This window comes from Onychostoma macrolepis, chromosome 17 (genome assembly GCF_012432095.1).
Source record: "Onychostoma macrolepis isolate SWU-2019 chromosome 17, ASM1243209v1, whole genome shotgun sequence".
Taxonomy (NCBI): Eukaryota; Metazoa; Chordata; class Actinopteri; order Cypriniformes; family Cyprinidae; genus Onychostoma; species Onychostoma macrolepis.
The window spans coordinates 8713630-8732851 of NC_081171.1; the positions used below are offsets into that span (position 1 = coordinate 8713630).

General features: G+C 38.9%; 2 protein-coding genes and 2 long non-coding RNA genes across 6 annotated transcripts in view; 2 read left to right on the plus strand and 2 right to left on the minus strand.

Moving 5' to 3' along the window:
* Positions 1-1143: 1143 nt before the first annotated feature.
* On the minus strand, positions 1144-13157 carry LOC131522681 (uncharacterized). The gene is made up of 3 exons (XR_009266603.1): positions 12957-13157; positions 1741-1818; positions 1144-1154 (listed from the first exon to the last, which is right to left on the minus strand). It is a non-coding gene; the product is annotated as an uncharacterized LOC131522681 (long non-coding RNA).
* LOC131522682 (uncharacterized) lies at positions 2479-7986 on the plus strand. The gene is made up of 3 exons (XR_009266604.1): positions 2479-2604; positions 7483-7515; positions 7944-7986. It is a non-coding gene; the product is annotated as an uncharacterized LOC131522682 (long non-coding RNA).
* Positions 13158-13880: 723 nt separating the features above from the next.
* nrxn3a (neurexin 3a) overlaps positions 13881-19222 on the minus strand; it is a 295029-nt gene continuing 289687 nt past the window's right edge. The window contains exons 25-26 of one of the 2 annotated variants that reach the window (XM_058749468.1): positions 14271-14350; positions 13886-14184 (exon numbers count right to left, since the gene is read on the minus strand). In XM_058749468.1, coding sequence (XP_058605451.1) covers positions 14295-14350 — 56 coding nt within the window. In that variant the 3' untranslated portion in view covers positions 13886-14184; positions 14271-14294. Of the gene's footprint in view, positions 14351-19222 lie in introns of both variants that reach the window. The other variant, XM_058749467.1, reaches the window with a different exon arrangement.
* dio2 (iodothyronine deiodinase 2) lies at positions 15227-18883 on the plus strand. Of its 2 annotated transcripts, XM_058749481.1 has the most exons (3): positions 15227-15489; positions 15639-15763; positions 17086-18883. In XM_058749481.1, exons 1-3 carry the CDS (start codon positions 15477-15479, stop codon positions 17641-17643), a joined length of 696 nt encoding a protein of 231 aa, XP_058605464.1. In that variant the 5' UTR covers positions 15227-15476; the 3' UTR covers positions 17644-18883. The 2 variants fall into 2 exon arrangements, with proteins under 2 accessions (XP_058605464.1, XP_058605463.1); XM_058749480.1 differs by having other exon boundaries at positions 15228-15763.

Genomic DNA, 19222 nt, shown 5'->3' on the forward strand with positions numbered 1-19222 from the left:
ACAATCAAGGAACTAAGGAGACACACCTGGAATCAAATTAACAATCAGACAGGGGAAAAACTGGGTCACAGAACACATGGGGAGCAAAAACCACAACAAAACAGTCCAGGGGCGTGACAATGCTGTATGCGCTTTGAGATTAATAAAAACACTATACTCTCTGAACGCACCTACAAGGAATGTGCATAATTAGTTGATAATCCATCACAAATCATTAAATTTATAATCCATTCCTTATAATGCATTCCTGTAGATCAAACAGTAGTTCAAAGTCAACTCACCATTATTTTATTTAACGCTTTTTAAAATGCAGATTGTGTCAAAGCACTTAACAGTATCAAATTGGAGGATAGAGTGTCAGTAATGTATAATGATAAGATTAAACACTCAATTTTCAATTTTCAGTTAAAGGCATTTCATTATTGAATTCAGAGATGTCATTGTCTAGCTCAGTTTAGTTTAAATAGTATCTGTGCAATCAAATCGGCGATAATCGCTAGAAATTAAGTGTCTCCAACTGAGCAAGCCAGAGGCGACAGCGGCAAGGAACCGAAACTCCCTCTGTGACAGAATGGAGAAAAAAAACAAAACACAAACAAAAAAAAAACACTTTACAGTATTAAACAGGGAAATAGTGTGTCGAGTGTGTCGTTCTCCTCTGGCCAGACGAATCAGCAGGTTGTTCCATGAGCAGAGTCAGATTGTGCAGATTACTCATCTGGTTCCCGTGGTCCTGTCCCGATTGCTGTCTAGGAGATGAGGTCTTCACTGGGGATCTGTCTCTGGGGCTCATCTAGGTGTCCTGGTCTCCGCTGACATTCAGGGCTGTAGAGCTCATCTGCTGCATTTTGGACCAACTGGAGTTTGTTTATTAAGCGTGCAGAACAACCACCCAATAAAGCATTGCAATAATCTAACCTTAAAGTCATAAACGCATGAATTAACGTTTCTGCATTTGACATTGTGAGCTTAGTGTTATATTGCAGAAATAATGGGGTTGATTCCCGGGGAATGGATAACGATTAAAAAAACCCCCCAAAAAACCTTTAACTAGTTTACTTCAGCTAACTTACCAGTTGATGTTATCCCTGTTACGATGGCAATCACAAAAAAGCCTCCAACTGGAATGCAGATGACATGATCCAGACCACAAACTAGAAAATAATAATAATAAAAATCAGCAATTGAAAATGCTGCTCAATGTTAAACTGTTTCACTGTTTTTTCACGAGTTCACACTTGCATATAATAAACTGAGTAAAGGTTATGCGTATTTGGCATGCTGTCCAGGGAGAGGGCTCCGAGCTCGGTACTTACTCCCGAGCCCAGGGTACTCCCCCTGTCCGGGGAGAGGGGTCTGAGCTCTGCATTTAGCCTGGACCCAGAGCGTCCCCCCCCCCGTTTGTTGCTCCCCGTGCTGGGGTAGGAACGGGCTGAAGGTGAGGAGTTGGGGTGGTGGAGGGATGCTGAAAGACTAGAGCTGATGGAGGTAAGACTGCTTTGATTATTTATAGGGGTTCTCTCTTGAGCTGATTGGATAGATGGTGTGATTACTGATGATGAATTGGCTGTGTTAATTATCTGCGCGTGCTGCTCCCGAAATTTGTTAATAAAACATCACTAGTGTTATTGTAGTTTATGGTCAGAAAAAAAAAAACTACCATACAATAACAGAACTTACAGGTTATAATAAAATAAACAACATTCATAATATTTGTTAGCCAAACTTCACTTAACTTACCAGCTGATGTAATCACCATAACCATGGCTCCAAAATACACCCTCGACGTTGCAGACGATAATATCCACAAACTTGAACCTAAAAAAACCGAAGAACTATAAAGAATAACAAAAACGGATACAGTATACACAGCCGGATACACAGATATGTGTTGCAAAAGCGAGAGTGCGCTGTAACTTGTCATTTGCAAGTGAAAAACAGCATTTAAGACTCGTAGCAGCAGATTCAAGGCGTTGTTGTTATACACTTGTGTTTGTGCTAGAAAAAGCATCCAAGAAAAAAAAAAAATAGATATGTAAGAAAACATTCTACAAGTGTGCAAATCTCATTGCAAGTATTCACATACTGATTTGCGGATGTACAAAATTAGTCCGCGACTTCACATTTTTGATGCAGGTGTGTGAATGTGTTTTGCACCATATTCACTGCAGCAATAGTAGCAAAACATGTGAGCTTACGAGTTTCTTGATTTGTGATTTGTAGAATAGTATTTGTGTATCTGCAATGAAGAATCCGAGAAGGTGTAACTGTTGTGTTGTGTTTGTGGGAGAGAGCAAAAAATCTACAAGTTTGCAACTTTTGTCTATGACTTCAAATTTACTGATACATCTGGCTATTCTCTACAACTACAAATTCCGCTGTCACGGACGCTCAGTTGTTTTGCACCAAAAATACCTTCATAGGCTTTAAGACCAAGCGGAATCCTCTTCCGGCTGCTCCCGCTTCACAGCTAGCAGGACTCGCGCCAACGCCAGTTCCCTTCACCGGCTTTTTGATTTTGCCAAATCAATTTGGGGCGAATGAAAACAACTTATTGATCATGAGCCCAACATCCAGCAAGGCATTCAATCTGGGAAGACTATTGTAAGTTAATAATGTTAAATAGAGGCGCATTCTTAAACTTGGACCTCGATATTATATTGAAGTACAAATCCAAGCACCAGAAGCAGCCCATGCTCTCTAAGATTTCTTTAATTAAAAAAATATGCATTTTCATTTATTCATAGGCTATATGGTTGCAATAATAGCCTTTTTATTAAATTTTAGTTCAAAAATGTAAGTGCCATTGTTTAAAAAATACTATGCCATGGTCTGTCTGAATACTGGATTCTGATTGGCTGGCAGGTGTTGATTAAATTCGTTTAACTGCACAGGTAGTTCCAGGTCAGTTTAATCATGTTCTATATTATGCTTCCTATAAACATTGGTAACCATAGTAACATACAGTTACAGTTGAATAGTAACACCAAAGACTAGAGACTTTGGTAACACAGACGAAAATAACCGTCATTTTTATCATTCAGGTCAAATATTGCACCTCCTCTGCGCATCAGGTGGTTCTTTGCCTCCACGTTGTGCATTCAAATCATTTAATGCACAGCTAGCCATTGATTATCCCTTACTTATTGACTGCCTTTTGATAGACATTCAGTTGTTATGCTTTCACTGTAAAACACGGCTTCGGGGCTTATTGCTTTTATAAAAATGGTTATTTCATATTTGTAGCAAGGTTTTTTTCACAAAAAAACAAAAACAAATAAAATGTAATGGTATTAATAAAAACATTGTTCTTCCGCCAAACAATGTAGTTCCTTGGAAACGGTTGTGGTTGCAACAAAGTGGTTACCGAGCAACACACAGATGTAAACATGTGTATGTTTATAGAGTAAAATCAGAGCCAGAGAGAGAGGGGGCTCAAACAAGGCTTCTCAACGGCTCTGAGTAAAACAGTTTCTAATGCGGCTCAACCAATCAGAATCAAGGCCCGGAACTATCCGTTTTATAAAATTCTCTTTAGAATAATTGTACGTAAATAGGTTAAGCAACACAAATGTGATTATTTCGGAGAACTTTTTAACTGCAGGCAGACTGGTACAGTACAAATATTTTGTTGGTCGATATGCGAGTAAAAAAATAATAGATTAAAAAATGGATAATAGAGAGCGTAAAAGGCGGCGTTAAAAAAAACAACAACAACTAAGCTGTAGAAAAATGCAATGAATTTCAAGGCTGTAGAGAACAGTGCACTATTGCAGACTTATATATGAGGTTTTTAGTACATTATTGTAATAGTCGGTCGTGAACTAAGTGGGCCGGGTGTACTGAAAATCGTCAGAACACTGGGAATGAAACTCAGGGCTGAAAATGAGTCCCACTCCGGCCCTGCTCTCTGCCTTGTAAACGACTCATAATTAATGTCATTAACATACATTTTGAAAAACCTGCAGTGTACTCTGACAAGAAAAAGTGCATACGTCTGCTCAGACCCTGACGTGACGCTAAGCACTTTTCCACGTAAAAGACAGTTTTTATAAATATGAGCGCTGGCATGGATTTAAGTGTAAGCACACTCTAAGATCGAATCTGTGCGTATGCACACTTTATAAATGAGGCCCTTGGATTTTAATCAGGAAAATATAACGTGTCTGAAACAGACAGAGGGAAGTGATGATTGTAATCATCTGTCCCATGCAGTCTTTCTCCCAGGTCCGTTAATGAGGCCTGGATAAGAAGTGGGATATCGGACAGCTCCTAAACATCATTAGTTAGGGATTCAGTATCATTATCATTAGTAAGAGATTCTGTCTCATTTCATAAAAAATGCATTGAGACAAAAAGCAGCCACAGATTTAGCTTTCTTTCCATTCTCTCTACATCCTAATCAGTCTTTCTCTTGCTCATGCATGAGTATCATTTCGTCTTTTATTCCACCTGGAGAGATTCCTTGTCCAATAAAGCTGTATGGAACGTGCTGAGCAAGTCTAAATTTCCAGTCTATTATTTTGGTGAATTCGATGTTTCATGGTTTGTAGTTTGTACATTTAATGGAATTTTGTGTGAGAGGTTTTCTGCAAATTGTAGTCATCTTTTTTCTTCTTCTTTTTCTTAAATCTGGGGACTGAAAGGTTTCAATTCTCAAAAAAAAAAAAAAAAAAAAAAGTATCCATAAGTATAAAAGTATTTTAAAAAATATGATATTTTAACTATTCTTGCCATACAGTAGCATGCAAAAGTTTGGGAAACCCTTGCAGAATCTGTGAAAAGGTGAATAATTGTAACAAAATAAGGGAGATCAAACAAAATGCATGTTATTTTTTATTCAGTACTGTCCTGAGTAAGATATTTTTCATAAAAGAAGTTTACATATAGACCACAAGACAAATATATATATATATATATATATATATATATTTAAATAACCCCCTTCAAAAGTTCTTAAAGGGGTCATATGATGCGATTTCAAGTTTTCCTTTCTCTTTGGAGTGTTACAAACTGTTTGTGCATAGATAAGATCCCTGAAGTTGCAAAGACTAAAGTCTCAAAACCAAAGAGATATATTTTATAAAAGTAAAGACTCGACCACGCCCCCCTAAAACGTCTCATTCAAACACGCCCCCACATGTCTACGTCATGGTGTGGGAAGATTTGCAAAACACCGCCCAAATGTTTACACAATGAAAGAAGGCAGAACTATTCTCGCTGTAGTATTGTTGCTGCCGCCGGCGCCATGTCCTGGAGACGCTGTGTTTCATTGTGAAAGAAAAAGTACTTTGTTTGGCCTTCCAAAAGAGGACACAACTAGAAATCAGTGGTTAAGTTGTATTTACAACACTGTTCCACTGTTTAAATACTGCCCTTCAGAAGCAACAGAAGATACTTGCATGTTTCCCGGAAGACAAATTAAGTACAATTTACCTTGATCTTCAAATTCAAAAAGTTTTCTCCCCCCGGCTCTTAATGCACTGTGTTTCCTTCTGGAGCATCAGTGAATGTTTGAACCTTTTTTAAAGTGCCCCTATTATGGGTTATGAAAGGTTCATATTTTGGTTTTGGGAGTCCCCAATAGCAGGTTGACATGCATGCAAGGTCAAAAAACACTTTCATTTTCTTTTAATATGCATTTATTTTTACCTTATTTTTCAACGACTCCCAAACAATTTGCTCAATGATTAATTTTTCCAATCCCCTCCTTTGCGTGACGCTAATCTGATTCAGAAGACACTGAATATACAGTGGGGAAAATAATTATTTGATACCCCGCTGATTTTGTAAGTTTGTACACTTAAAAAAAAGAAGGGTTTATCATTTTTATGGTAGGTTTATTTTAACTAATAGAGACAGAATATCAAACAAAAAATCCAGAAAAAAGCAGCATACAAATGTTAAAAAAAAAAAAAGAAGTATTTGATCCCCAAGCAAAACATGACTTAGTACTTGGTGCAGAAACCCTTGTTGGCAAGCACAGAGGTAAGACGTTTCTTGTAGCTGGTCACCAGGTTTGCACACATCTCAGGAGGGATTTTGGTCCACTCCTCTTTACAGATCCTCTCTAAATCATTAAGGTTTCTTAGCTGTTTCTTGGAAACTCAAAGTTTCAGCTCCCTCCTCAGATTTTCTATAGGATTAAGGTCTGGAGACTGGCTAGGCCACTCAATGACCTTAATGTGCTTCTTCTTGAGCCACTCCTTTGTTGCCTTGGCGGTTTGTTTTCGGATCACTGTCATGCTGGAAGACCCATCCATGACCCATCTTCAGTGTTCAGGCTGAGGTTCTCGTCCAAGATTTTACAGTACATGGCCCTGTCCATTTGCCCCTCAATGTGGTAAAGTCGTTCTGTACCCTTAGCAGAAAAACAGCCCCAAAGCAAAATGTTTCCACCTCCGTGCTTGACTGTAGGGATGGTGTTCTTTGGGTGATAGTCAGTATTTCTCTTCCTCCAAACACGATGACTTGAGTTGATGCCAAAGAGCTCAATTTTGGTCTCATCTGACCACAGCACATTCTCCCAAGCCTTCTCTGAATCATTTAGATGTTCATTGGTAAACTTCAGACGAGCATGTACATGTGACTTCTTGAGCAGAGGGACTTTGCAGGCACTGCAGGATTTCAATCCATTGCAGCGTAGTGTGTTACCGATGTTTTGCTTGGTAATTGTGGTCCCAAATGCCTTGAGATCATTAACAAGCTCCTCCCGTGTAGTTCGGGGCTGATCTCTCACCTTTCTCATGATCATCCTTACCCCACGAGGCAAGATCTTGCACGGAGCTCCAGACTAAGGCTGACTGATGGTTGTTTTGTATTTCTTCCATTTCCGAATAATCGCACCATCAGTTGTCTCCTTCTCACCAAGCTTCTTGCTGATGGTCTTGTAACCCATTCCAGCCTTGTGCAGTTCTACAATCTTGTCCCTGATGTCTTTTGACAGCTCTTTGGTCTTGCCCATGGTACTGGAGAGGTTGGAATGGAAGATACAGATTCTATGGACAGGAGTCTTTTATACACACAGCGAGCTGAGGACTAATCTGTGTTCCACATGTGCACATAACCAATCTGTGGGAGCCAAAATTCCTGCTGGTTGGTAGGGGATCAAATACTTATTTGACTTACTAAAATGTAAATCTTTTTTTAACATTTGTATGCTGCTTTTTTCTGGATTTTTTTGTTTGATATTCTGTCTCTATCAGTTAAAATTAACCTACCATAAAAATGAATACCCTTCTTCTTCTTTTTTCAGTGGGCAAACTTACAAAATCAGCAGGGGATCAAATCATTATTTTCCCCACTGTAGTAACCAAGTCGTATGAATTACTTTTCAGAATTTTATGTCATATTAAATACTTTTATGCTGCTTTTGTGCCCCTTTTTAAAGCATCGATTTCAATCTCCATTCATTGCAGAGTAACTGCATGACAAAGAGAACCCAGCACAATTTTTAGAATTTTTATTTTTTTTCCCCCACAGAACAAAGGCATACAGATTTGGAACGACATGAGGGTGAGTAAATTATGACAAAATTTATCATTTGAAATGGTGAAATAGTCTTTAAAGCTCAACAGTGGTTCAATGAGTTAAAGGGACATACTGTATACAAATGTCAGTAAAATGATTGCAGTAGGTCAATCTCTTTAAAGTTGTTTGCAGAAAAAAGTCAATTTTGCTGATTAATTTACGTCAGAGCTAAAGAGATTATGGAGATTTCCAGTATTAATCCAATTATCCTCCATCCTGTTGTTTTTGACTTTTGAATAATGACACAATTAGCTTAAGTACTAATATAGCTAATGTGCAAGGGGTACGTAAAACCATTGATAAAATCAGCCAGGATGCCAGAAAATCTGTTTATTTCAGTTTTCTGTACGTCACTGACCTTTCAAAGTAATGAATATTAAGCATACAGGCTTTGTCGACTATCCTGCGGACAGGTGCTGGTTGCGAAGCTCCCTGGAGTAGAATCGATGGTTCTCACAGGAAACTGATCGCTACGCCAGGTAAAGTTTACAATTGTACAATTTACAAATATTTTTTGAGTTATGAACTGTTTCTAAGAAGATCCCAGAACACCCTTCCAGTGCATTTTCCCTTGATAATGGTGTGAGTCATGCAGAAACAATCTAGTGTTACACACCATGACTCAGGTTTGCCAGAACTCCCGGATGTGTTTATAACTTTTGCACGACTGGAATCAGAGCTTAATTCTTTATCCCGGTTTAAGAGCTTTTTCTTTTTCAAGTATCTTTCTTGCTTCAAAGTTATTCCCTTTAAGGATGAAAGATCAAATGCAGAGTTTTAATGCAAAGAGCAGAAATCCCCTAATTATAATTGAATTTCTTTCTGAACATACATTCAGAAAACCAGGTTTTAGAGCCCAAATTGGAGATCCTGCTAGTGCTAACCTCATGTCCAGACCGCAGAGTTTACACAGACTGTCTAGCAAATAATACAATTGGCACAGACAAGACAAACAAAACAAAATACACATGAGCGTAGAGAAACTCCACGCCAGCATTTTGAGGAAATTTGCAGGAGGTCTCTCATTCGCAAGAATGGAGCCACACTTGCAGAAGGCCAAAGTCCTTGACTGTCCAACACTCTGACGATTAATTAGTACTTATTTTACAAGGTGACTAATTCGTACGAACTCACTCGTACGATTTTGTACAATTTGTCTAAACCCCAGTGACGGGTAGGTTTAGGGGCGGGGTTAGGTGTAGGTCATTCGTACAAATTCATACGAATTGGCAACTTGTAAAATACGTACGATTTTGCAAAAATCGTTAAATTTATATGAGTGAGGTCGTACAAATTTGTACGAATTAGCCACCTCATAAAATATGTACGAATTGCCGTGAGATCGGGCTGGACTGTCCACAGTTCACAACTTGAATGTGGTGCCTATTTCCTCAAGTAAAATATCTACACTTTTTTTCCTTTTCTCAAGCTTAGCAGACAAATTCCTAATAATGCTTCTGGGGGCTTTGAGCTTTTTGGCACATATTTTCTTTTGCAGTTTCAGTGTTGAGCTGTAATCACTGATTACCACCAAAGCTGACTATTGCACTAATATTTTTGGGCTTTAAGGTCATAATTCAGAGGTGGTGGTGTGATGAAAAGTATTTTTTCAAATGAGTGTTTTCTCTTGAACAAATGACTTTTGAATGCTGCTTTGTGCGCAAACCGTTGTTTAAGAATGAGCTAATCGATGCCTTGTGCTGTTGATTTTTGGAGCTAAATACTTCTGCATGAGAAAAATAGCTTGCAATGCTTCCAAGATCTCCAGGCGATTTCAAAGTATTTTGGTGGATATTTATTTGTCTCATAGAAAGGCTCTCTTTGTGGTGCTTATTTTCTCAAGTTTGTTGTATATGTTTTTTACAGGTTTTCTGATGCTCAGGTCGATTTAATATATTAATTATTTAATTCTAAATATTTAGAAATCCATAGTAATATAAATAAATGTAAATACAACTCAGGTTGTTGCAACCTGTGTAATATGTAACCTGAACCACCCTCATCATTTGCTTGTTCAAATTTGATTTGCTTCAACCTAAAATGCAAATGATTCTCAACTGTAAATTACTATCATTTTTTAGGCACACACTTGTGATGATTTGATGAAGTGGCAGTTTGAAGCAATTCTGTTTCTGTCACAGCTGGGCAGGCATGCAGAGAGCCCATAAGCCTTTAGATGTAATCCCTGCACATGCATCTGATTCCTGCCAGTGAAACCCGCTGCTGACCCACTTGATAGTTCTGCATTACATTTTCAGTCAAAACATAAGCCTAGTGTGCAGACCCCACTGTTTTTGCTGTTATATAAGTATGCGCTCGCTCTCAAATTTTGTGGTGTGTGAGAGAGACTGTTAATCCTGTTCTGTGTATCAGGATGAGAAGGGTGAACTGAAGTTCAAACACACAAATTCAGGATTCTTTGATAAACAGAAAGTACCTTAAACAGATTTGATTTAAAATAGATTTTTTATGTAAAATTATAAATGTGTTTACTGTAATGTTTGATCAATTTAATCCATCCTTGGTAAAATTATTATTCTTTTTTAAATTGTATCTACCCCAAACTTTTGAATTGTTGTTTTTCACAGTTGCCATAACAATATTAAGCCTGGTCTCATGAAAATGCATATAAATAGGACACCAAATATGGATTTTGGCGTATATATGATACGAACGTGTTTGGCGTGCATATAAAACGCAGTTTTTGCGTGCATATGATTCCAAATTTGTTGCCTTGCATGTGATACGCAGTTTTCACGTACATATGATAAGCATCTACCCCACAACCCTAATCCTACCCATCGTGTAGCATATTCACACCAAAGTCCATTTTTGCGTATCAATACCACGAGTTTTCAATTTTATTTGGCATACTATTTATACGCACTTTCATGAGATTGGGTTGTAAACCCAGTGTGATGCCTGTTGAGCAGCAATACAGCATATTAGAATAATTTCTAAAGGATCATGTGACACTAAAGACTGGAATAATTCAGTGTTTGCATCAAAGGAAAACAAAATGCTCAAATACAAATCAGTAATTTTAAATATATATAAATATTACTGTATTTACATTTATGCATTTGGCAGACGCTTTTATCCAAAGCGACTTACATTGCATTCAAGTTACAGTTTTTACATTTTATCAGCTCTTGCTTTCCCTGGGAATCAAACCCATGATCTTAGCGTTGCTAGCGCCATGCTCTACTATTCGAGCTACAGGAAAGCTGTATTTGTTACAGTTTTACTGTATTTTAGATAAAATAAATACAGTGTTTGTGACCATAACTACTTTCAAACACATTAAGAAAATAATTTATTTTTGTGTGTGTATAGAAAGAGAGAGAGAGAGGCATATCTGGGATGTCTTATTATTTATTTATTATTTTACATTAGAATTAAACTGTCTTAAATGCTTGTTAATTTTTCATATCACCTCTTTTTTTCTTTTCAAAATGATGCTGATAAAATTTGTAAAGAAAAAATGGGCAAAATGTAAAACAGACATTTTCATTAATGCTTCCAGACGTTTGGACGCTATTGTATGTGTGTCACTAGACTGAACTGTTGATTAAGTTAATTTGAGTGGTTGCCTGGGACGAGAAACCAACAAAACAATTTTAAAACGATTGGAAAGTTTGCTGAAATGCCCACAGTAAACTATCCTTACATTTACAGCACACTGAGCCAAGCAGCACACAGTCTGGATGCACTTTCTGAGACAGCTTAAACCTCTTATAAGTCCAGGAAAGACAGGTTGACGTGGTGCACAGAGAGTGCATTTAGAACGGGTCACTGTCTCTCCGTTTACACTCGATGCAGAGGTAGTAATTGAATTTTTGGCTACAATCCTGTTATACATTGTTGTGGATAACGACGTCGCAAGCCAAGTTTGCATTCTAAAGCTCATTGTCTGTTGGCTTAATTCCTGCTTGTACACAGTGCACAGATGGGAGTAAATATTTGTGGGGAACATATGAATCAGTGGAGGCAGTTTACAATTCCAAACTACAACAATTACACAAACATACAATCCACCTTGACTCACTGAATGACTAAAACGGATGAGGATGTAGCCAACTGGTGTGCTGCTGAGATCATAGCATGTGTTCGTTTTACTGCTGCCACTAAGTAAAAGAGTCTTTAATAGTTTGAATAACGTTTCCAGCCTTACTCCAACCTTGTCAGCTATTAATTCAGAATGTTACACTAGTTTTTAATACTAATTGCAATTCTGACATTCCTGGGGTTTGCTTTATGCGATGGCTGATAAACCGAGGTCTCTTTCTAAATATTCTGGAGTTTGCAGAGTTTTTGGCAGTCGTAAAGTATGCAGCCCCACCTTCAGTGAAGTAATGGTCAGGTTTAGCATTACATATCTCATCCATCTAATGTTAAATTAGTCTTATCTAGCAATTATTAACTAATTTGATAAAACTAAGTTTTATCTGGCACTGGTGTTATCAGGAGAATAATGTACCATATTCATAAATGCAGTTTTTTCTTTCATTTACAGCATTTCTTGTCATAGAAGTTGGACATGATGGGCTATGAGTTCAGCTATGCAGCTTTGAGGATATTGTGAGAATATTATGCATTGCCTAAGGTCAAAAATGAGATGGCATGAAAAAGCACCTTGTTTATGGTGTGAAAAGTGAAATTTTCCATTCGAAAAGATCTGATATGTCGTAACAATTACAAACTCTCCACAAACACAAACACTTAAGCAGGAAATAACTGATTTGCGGAATAAATAAAAAGTGCCGTCTCAAAATAATCTTCAAAAAGTGAATTATTATTCTGTTCTGGCAAGGATCTCCTGGCAACTTTTGCCAATATACACATTTATGTCCCTGTAAACATAAACTGCATAGCATATTATAGACTTTATGGCTCTGCATATTTTTGTAATGTCCTGTTGCTTGAAGTTCTTCATTTCCAAAAACAACAATCCATCATACCACATGAATTAGACTGAGCTGAAAAGCATAATTGCGACACTTTTCTGGCTCTGTCCTGGAGTTAGTTAGAAAGATGTTGAACTAAAGTAGCAAACAGACACCCAGACAAGAGCAAGCTTGCTCTATAAGCAAAGAAGAAGAACCTGCCGACCCGTCGCAAGTCTTTAAGTTGAATGTCAAGTCTGGGGGACCCGCCAAGAGCTGGTCATGAAAGGGAGAGCAATATTCATCAGTCCTGCTATTGTTACAGTGCTATTCATCTGGGAATCGCTGATGTATAAGATAAACATATTTTCATAATTTCCCCATCCCCTGCTATCCTCCATGATTTCTTTTGGACAAAGATCTAAGGTGAAAATGACTATATGCAGCCTCTCATGTAAACACTGTGTACACAAGTAGAGATTGATATGTGTGTTTGAGATGCAAATGACCACTGGACAAAGGAATCCTTGTGTTGCTGACCTTAATTGGCTTGGATGAAGTTTCTGGGTCAATGGGATATGAGACAGTCCTGCCGTAGTCACTTCGCTGCATATCTGGATTCACACTGGGGGTCATCGCCCTGAGATTCAAGTGCTTTGATTGCCACCTCCAGATGAACTTGGTCATTAGACATAAAGAATTTGTCTGACTTCAACGGTCGAACCAGTTTGGCAAGGAACCGGGAACCTTAGTGATAAACAAGAGCAAACAATGTTGAGGATAGCTTCATGCTGTCAATCACAATGGAGAAATATTTGTGGGAGAGGCCACAGCTCTCGACTCACTTTCAATGGGTGAGAGAGTATTGCATTAAGTGTTGTGCGTCAGAGCTCAGAATTATGCTCCTTCAACCGCAACAATGATAAGCATCCACTCTGCAGCATCTACAATGATCTAATCTTAATAAACAAACATATCCTGCCTTGTCCTGACAGGCTAGGCCTTTAATTGGAAATGTGGGGCAAACCTCTTCCACATCTGTCTGTCTGTCTGTCTGTCTGTCTATCTATCTATCTATCTATCTATCTATCTATCTACAACCCGAATGTTGGGATGTTTTTTAAATATGAATAAAATGAAAACTAAAAGACTTTCAAATCACATGAGCCAATATTTTATTCACAATAGAACATAGAGAACATAACAAATGTTTAATCTGAGAAATTTTACACTGTTATCCACTAAATGAGCTCATTTCAAATTTGATGAAACTGGAGAAATCTCTGTGCGTAAGCGACAAGGCCGAAGACCTTTGTTGGATGCCCGTGGTCTTCGGGCCCTCAGACGACACTGCATCACTCATCGGCATGATTCTGTCATTGACATTACTAAATGGGCCCAGGAATACTTCCAGAAACCACTGTCGGTAAACACAATCCGTCATGCCATCTGCAGATGCCAACTAAAACTCTATCATGCAAAAAGGAAGCCATATATGAACATGGTCCAGAAGCGCCGTTGTGTCCTGTGGGCCAAGGCTCATTTAAAATGGACTGTTTCAAAGTGGAAAAGTGTTCTATGGTCAGACAAGTGCAAATTTGACATTCTTGTTGGAAATCACGGATGCCGTGTCCTCCGGGCTAATGAGGAGGGAGATCTTCCAGCGTGTTATCAGCATTCAGTTCGAAAGCCAGCATCTCTGATGGTATGGGGGTGCATAAGTGCATATGGTAAGGGCAGCTTGCATGTTTTGAAGGCACTATGAATGCTGAAAGGTATATAAAAGGTTTTAGAGCAACATATGCTCCCCTCCAGACGATGTGTATTTCATCAGGACAATGCAAAACCACATACTGCAGCTATTACAACAGCATGGCTTCATAGTAGAAGAGTCCGGGTGCTGAATTGGCCTGCCAGCAGTCCAGATCTTTCACCTGTAAAGAACATTTGGTGCATCATTAAACAAAAAATATGTCAAAGACAACCATGAACTCTTCAGCAGCTGGAAACCTATATCAGGCAAGAATGGGACCAAATTCCAACACTAAAACTCCAGAAACTCATAACCTCGATGCCCAGACGTCTTCAAACTGTTTTGAAAAGAAGAGGAGATGCTACACCATAGTAAACATGCCCCCGTCCCAACTATTTTGAAACCTGTAGCAGACATCAAATTTGAAATGAGCTCATTCTGTGCATAAAATTGTAAAATTTCTCAGTTTAAACATTTGTTATGTTATCTATGTTCTATTGTGAATAAAATATTGGCTAATGTGATTTGAAAGTATTTTAGTTTTCATTTGATTAAAATGTAAAAAATGTCCCAACATTTTCAGAATTCGGGTTCTATCTACACTGTAAAAAGTGATAAGTTGACTTAACTTTAAAAAATTGAGGAAACCCGTTGCCTTAAAATTATTAAGTACATAATAATTTTAAAAAAAAAGTTAAGTGAACTTGACAATTCAATTAACTTATTTTTTTAATTATCATTACTTTTTACCAACTTATCACTTTTTACAGTGTATCTATCTATCTATCTATCTATCTATCTATCTATCTATCTATCTATCTATCTATATGATTACAAAACACATTTATATGCAAAAGATTGATTTCATGCAACTCAATACAAACGTGTCTCTTCATGCAGGTACACGTAATCTCCTTTTGTAATCAGCAACTGATGTTAAAAAGCGGTGAATCTGTTTCTATCTTTTATTGCATGTCTCGTCCGGAGAGAAAGCCCTCGTTATGACGTCACGCTCCCACCAGCCCCGCGGGCTTTATTTCAGAGCCTGGAATGATTTACGGTATAAAAAGACGCAGAGCGACTCAGGAACCTGCCTAACGGGTAGCCTTTGGTTAATTGTAAAGCGGAAAGGAGGGGGACGTTTGGCACCAGCGCGCCTCTTTGCGTAAAGACGCCTGATGCTTGGAGAAACGCAGATTCGTGCTCACTGCGCGCAAACGCCCACATCCTTAGGTCGGCTCTGCTTTCTTTAGGTGAATGAAAGTTTCCTAGGAGGGGGAAGGCAGAGGAGATGATATCTGACCAGGATGAGTCGGAAAGGTGAACTTAAATAAGCAAAAGTGCGCGTCAACCACCTGTTATAAATCAGCGCGAAATGGGCATGCTTAGTGTGGACCTCCTGGTAACTTTGCAGATCTTGCCTGGTTTCTTCTCCAACTGCCTGTTTTTCGTGCTTTATGATTCGATAGTGCTGGTAAAGCGTGTGGTGTCACTCCTGAGCTGCTCGGGCTCCACGGGTGAGTGGCAGCGCATGTTAACCACAGCCGGCGTGCGCTCGATATGGAACAGCTTTCTGCTGGATGCCTACAAACAGGTAAGCTGACAGCACAAGACTCGGTCTGCTCACTGTGGAGTATGAATCAAACAGGTTCAAAGGGCTTAGGGGATTATTTGTCTATGTTGTTTTAATATTCAGTAGACATAATGCAATGTTTGTTTAGACTTTAGTGCCCACGTTACAGTATATTTACTCTTAAGTACTGCATAATATCAATGGACACACGTAGTGACGTCAAATGGCTTTAAAGCGCATTTTAAAAACAACAGATGTTGATGAAAATGCTGCACAATAAGGGCAATGCACATTTTATGTTATGAACACTTTGCAATTAGAGTTATTGTTATTTTAATTAGTTATCAGTCTGCATGCAGTAATTGTAACATGGTCATTGTGTCATGTATTACCCAATGATTTCTACAATATTCAACTAATTGCTGCTTTAAATTTATATATATATATATATATATATATATTAGTGTGCGACAAGTTAAATGGACTAAAAGATGTTCATAAAAGCATTTGTTTACAGTGTGGTGTACATCCTCCAACTAATTTTGAATAAATATTTGCTCAATCTTCAAAACGTGACATTTGGTGCAATTCCAATCCTTATAAAGGTGTGTGAACTTTGCCCTCCAGACAGTCAGTGACCTCTCGGGTCAATGCTCTTAATTCATTAAATGTCTGGATTCACATTCCTGTTACTTTTTAACTAAAAATCAATCAAATCACCCTGTGGGGTAAGATACACTAGCTTAACGTGCATTCATTGTCCTCAACCATTAACTATGTCATTGTTTGGTTACAAAGTCTTGCTGAGGAAATCATCAATAATGTAAACATTATTTGGCACAGGGAGAGGATGAGTTATATGTGTGTTTCCAGGTGTTAACACCGTGCCAAAGTTTATATGCACTTATAAAGTCAAAGAAATAGATTTTTGTAGACATCCTACTACAAACAAATATGTGGCTCCAAAGTCTATTGTGAGATCAGAGAGAGCATGTGCTGTACTTTTTCTACAAGATGCTTAAAAGTTCTTACAGATGGTGTTAAAAGGTCCAAAACATCGGATTAGAGCAGGGACAAAGCCCCAAAGAATTTTTATTATTTATTTTTTTGTATGTATACAAATCTTGTATACAAATCTCAATGTGAAATCTCAAGCCTGGTGACATCACTCGAGTCTCCATCACAACAGAGGCCAATAAACCTACTAAGCCAAAGCAAAGTAATTTTCAGTGTAGTCATGAGACTGATCTTTCGGCCGGCCACTAGGCATTATGGCTCATTGCCCATGTTATTCTAAAATGTCTTTAAAAATATTAACGTGAATGTGGAACTGTTTTGTTCAGGTGAAGCTGGGCGAAGCTGCTCCAAACTCCAAAGTGGTGAAGGTTGCCGGCATCAACAGATGCTGGAGCATCAGCAGTAAGACCCACAACGAGTGCCACCTGCTGGACTTCGAATCTCCAGACCGCCCGTTAGTGGTCAACTTTGGCTCGGCCACTTGACCCCCCTTTATAAGCCAGCTGCCGGTTTTCCGGCGGATGGTGGAGGAATTTTCGGACGTGGCAGACTTCCTGCTTGTCTACATCGATGAGGCTCACCCCTCAGATGGCTGGGCAGCTCCTCCCATGGAGAACTTTTCGTTTGAAGTGAGGAAACACCGTAATCTGGAGGAGAGGATGTTTGCCGCCCGGACACTGCTGGAGCATTTCTCTTTGCCCCCTCAGTGCCAATTGGTGGCAGATTGCATGGACAACAATGCCAACGTAGCCTACGGTGTGGCCTATGAGCGGGTTTGCATCGTGCAGAAGAATAAAATTGCTTACCTTGGGGGTAAGGGTCCATTTTTCTACAACCTTAAAGATGTTCGGCACTGGCTCGAGAAGAGCTACGGGAAGCGATAATTTCTTGGAAAAAGTGGTCATATAGCCTTTTCTGTGAATGCTAGAAGATTTTTATTTTTGTATAATGGAGAGGAATCAAGGGTAAGGTGCTTTTAGAACTGTTTAACGGTGGCCCCGGTGGAAACACTTGGGCTGGGCTCCAAGTCATTTTCTTGAATTGTCTAAAATGATCAGCAGGTGTCCTTCATTCCTAACCACTTTACAAAAAGAATGAAATGAATATAGACTCTAAATACTGACCGTGTGGTTTGCACTTCGATTTTGAGATTACATTGTTGCCAGCAAAACGATTTGTAGATGCACTATTAATAACTTGTTCCTTTGCGATTAACGTAGAGTTAAAATGTGCAATATTTTTATGCGACACAACATATATTGCTTACAAAAGAAAACCAAATTGCTGAACAGAAGAGAAAGCACAAGTACCCAGCTTTTATATGAAAAGAGAATAATTTATTTTTATTGACATTCAGTGTTTATTTTTAATATGTGGCCTGTTTATGTGCTTGTAACACTTTTTTCCTTCCCCTCTTCAACTGACAATCGTTCATATTCCATGTACCATCAGCTTTTAGATCCCTGATACACTGTTCGGTTCATTTGCACCGGCAATAAAAGCATTCCCAGCATTCCATTATGAAAACTACTAACTCATTTGGCCTGTATTGTACTTAAAAATCTCCAAATCGATGGCCTCAGGCGCCGAGCTTGGCTCCGCTGCAGTGTACAGGAAAGCTGATGAAAAGTTCTTTTACTCCTGAATGTTAGATAAAAGTTTTCGAATGTCGTTGACAGATTGGCAGTCGCTCATTTGGGTCAATGCGGTGCTGGTGTGCACATGAAAATCTCAGACGAAATGGTCTTCTGTCCTGTCTGTGGTTGGATGAGAGACCACACCTCTCTGTCCTGATCCAAATGAGCACGACTGCTAACATGCTGAAACAATCACTCTGAATCTGAATCACTCTGAAGGCTTTGAGTTTTGTTTCACAGAACTGTTCTCATGTACTACAACCGTCCTCTTCCTTTTTAATGAGAAAAAGGCAAGAAAAAATAAAGTTGAACTGCTGCTGACTATGATTTCCCCCCCCCACCACCCGTTTTTGTGTTTGATTCTGGGAAATTTCAATGAGGGGTGATTGGATTGAAAAAGGGAGGGAAAAAGTTCAGCGGAAAACTCCAGATGGAGAAAACGTTGCATGATGACAAATGTAAAAAAAAAAAAAAAAAAAAAGGAAATGCACCAGCCGTAAGGGGTCGAGGAGTACATGTTCTTTTTTCCCCTCCCCATTAAATATGTGTCTGCAGAAATGCATAGTGATGGGTCTGAACATGTGCAACACAATCAAACCGTGTGACGCAGAGGTCTCTGGCTGAACTTCTGTGTCTTCGAGGCTGCCAATAGCTAAATAGCAAAGGCTCAGGGAGAACATGTCCCTGGGAAGCACCATGAAACAGAACCCCTTGTTGTGGCCGGGCATCGCTTATCCGAGCGGAACTAGTCCATTTGGACCGCTAAGACGTTATTCACAGACTGTCTCAGTCTTGGAAGGCACCGTGCTGCACGATGGAGCAGGGA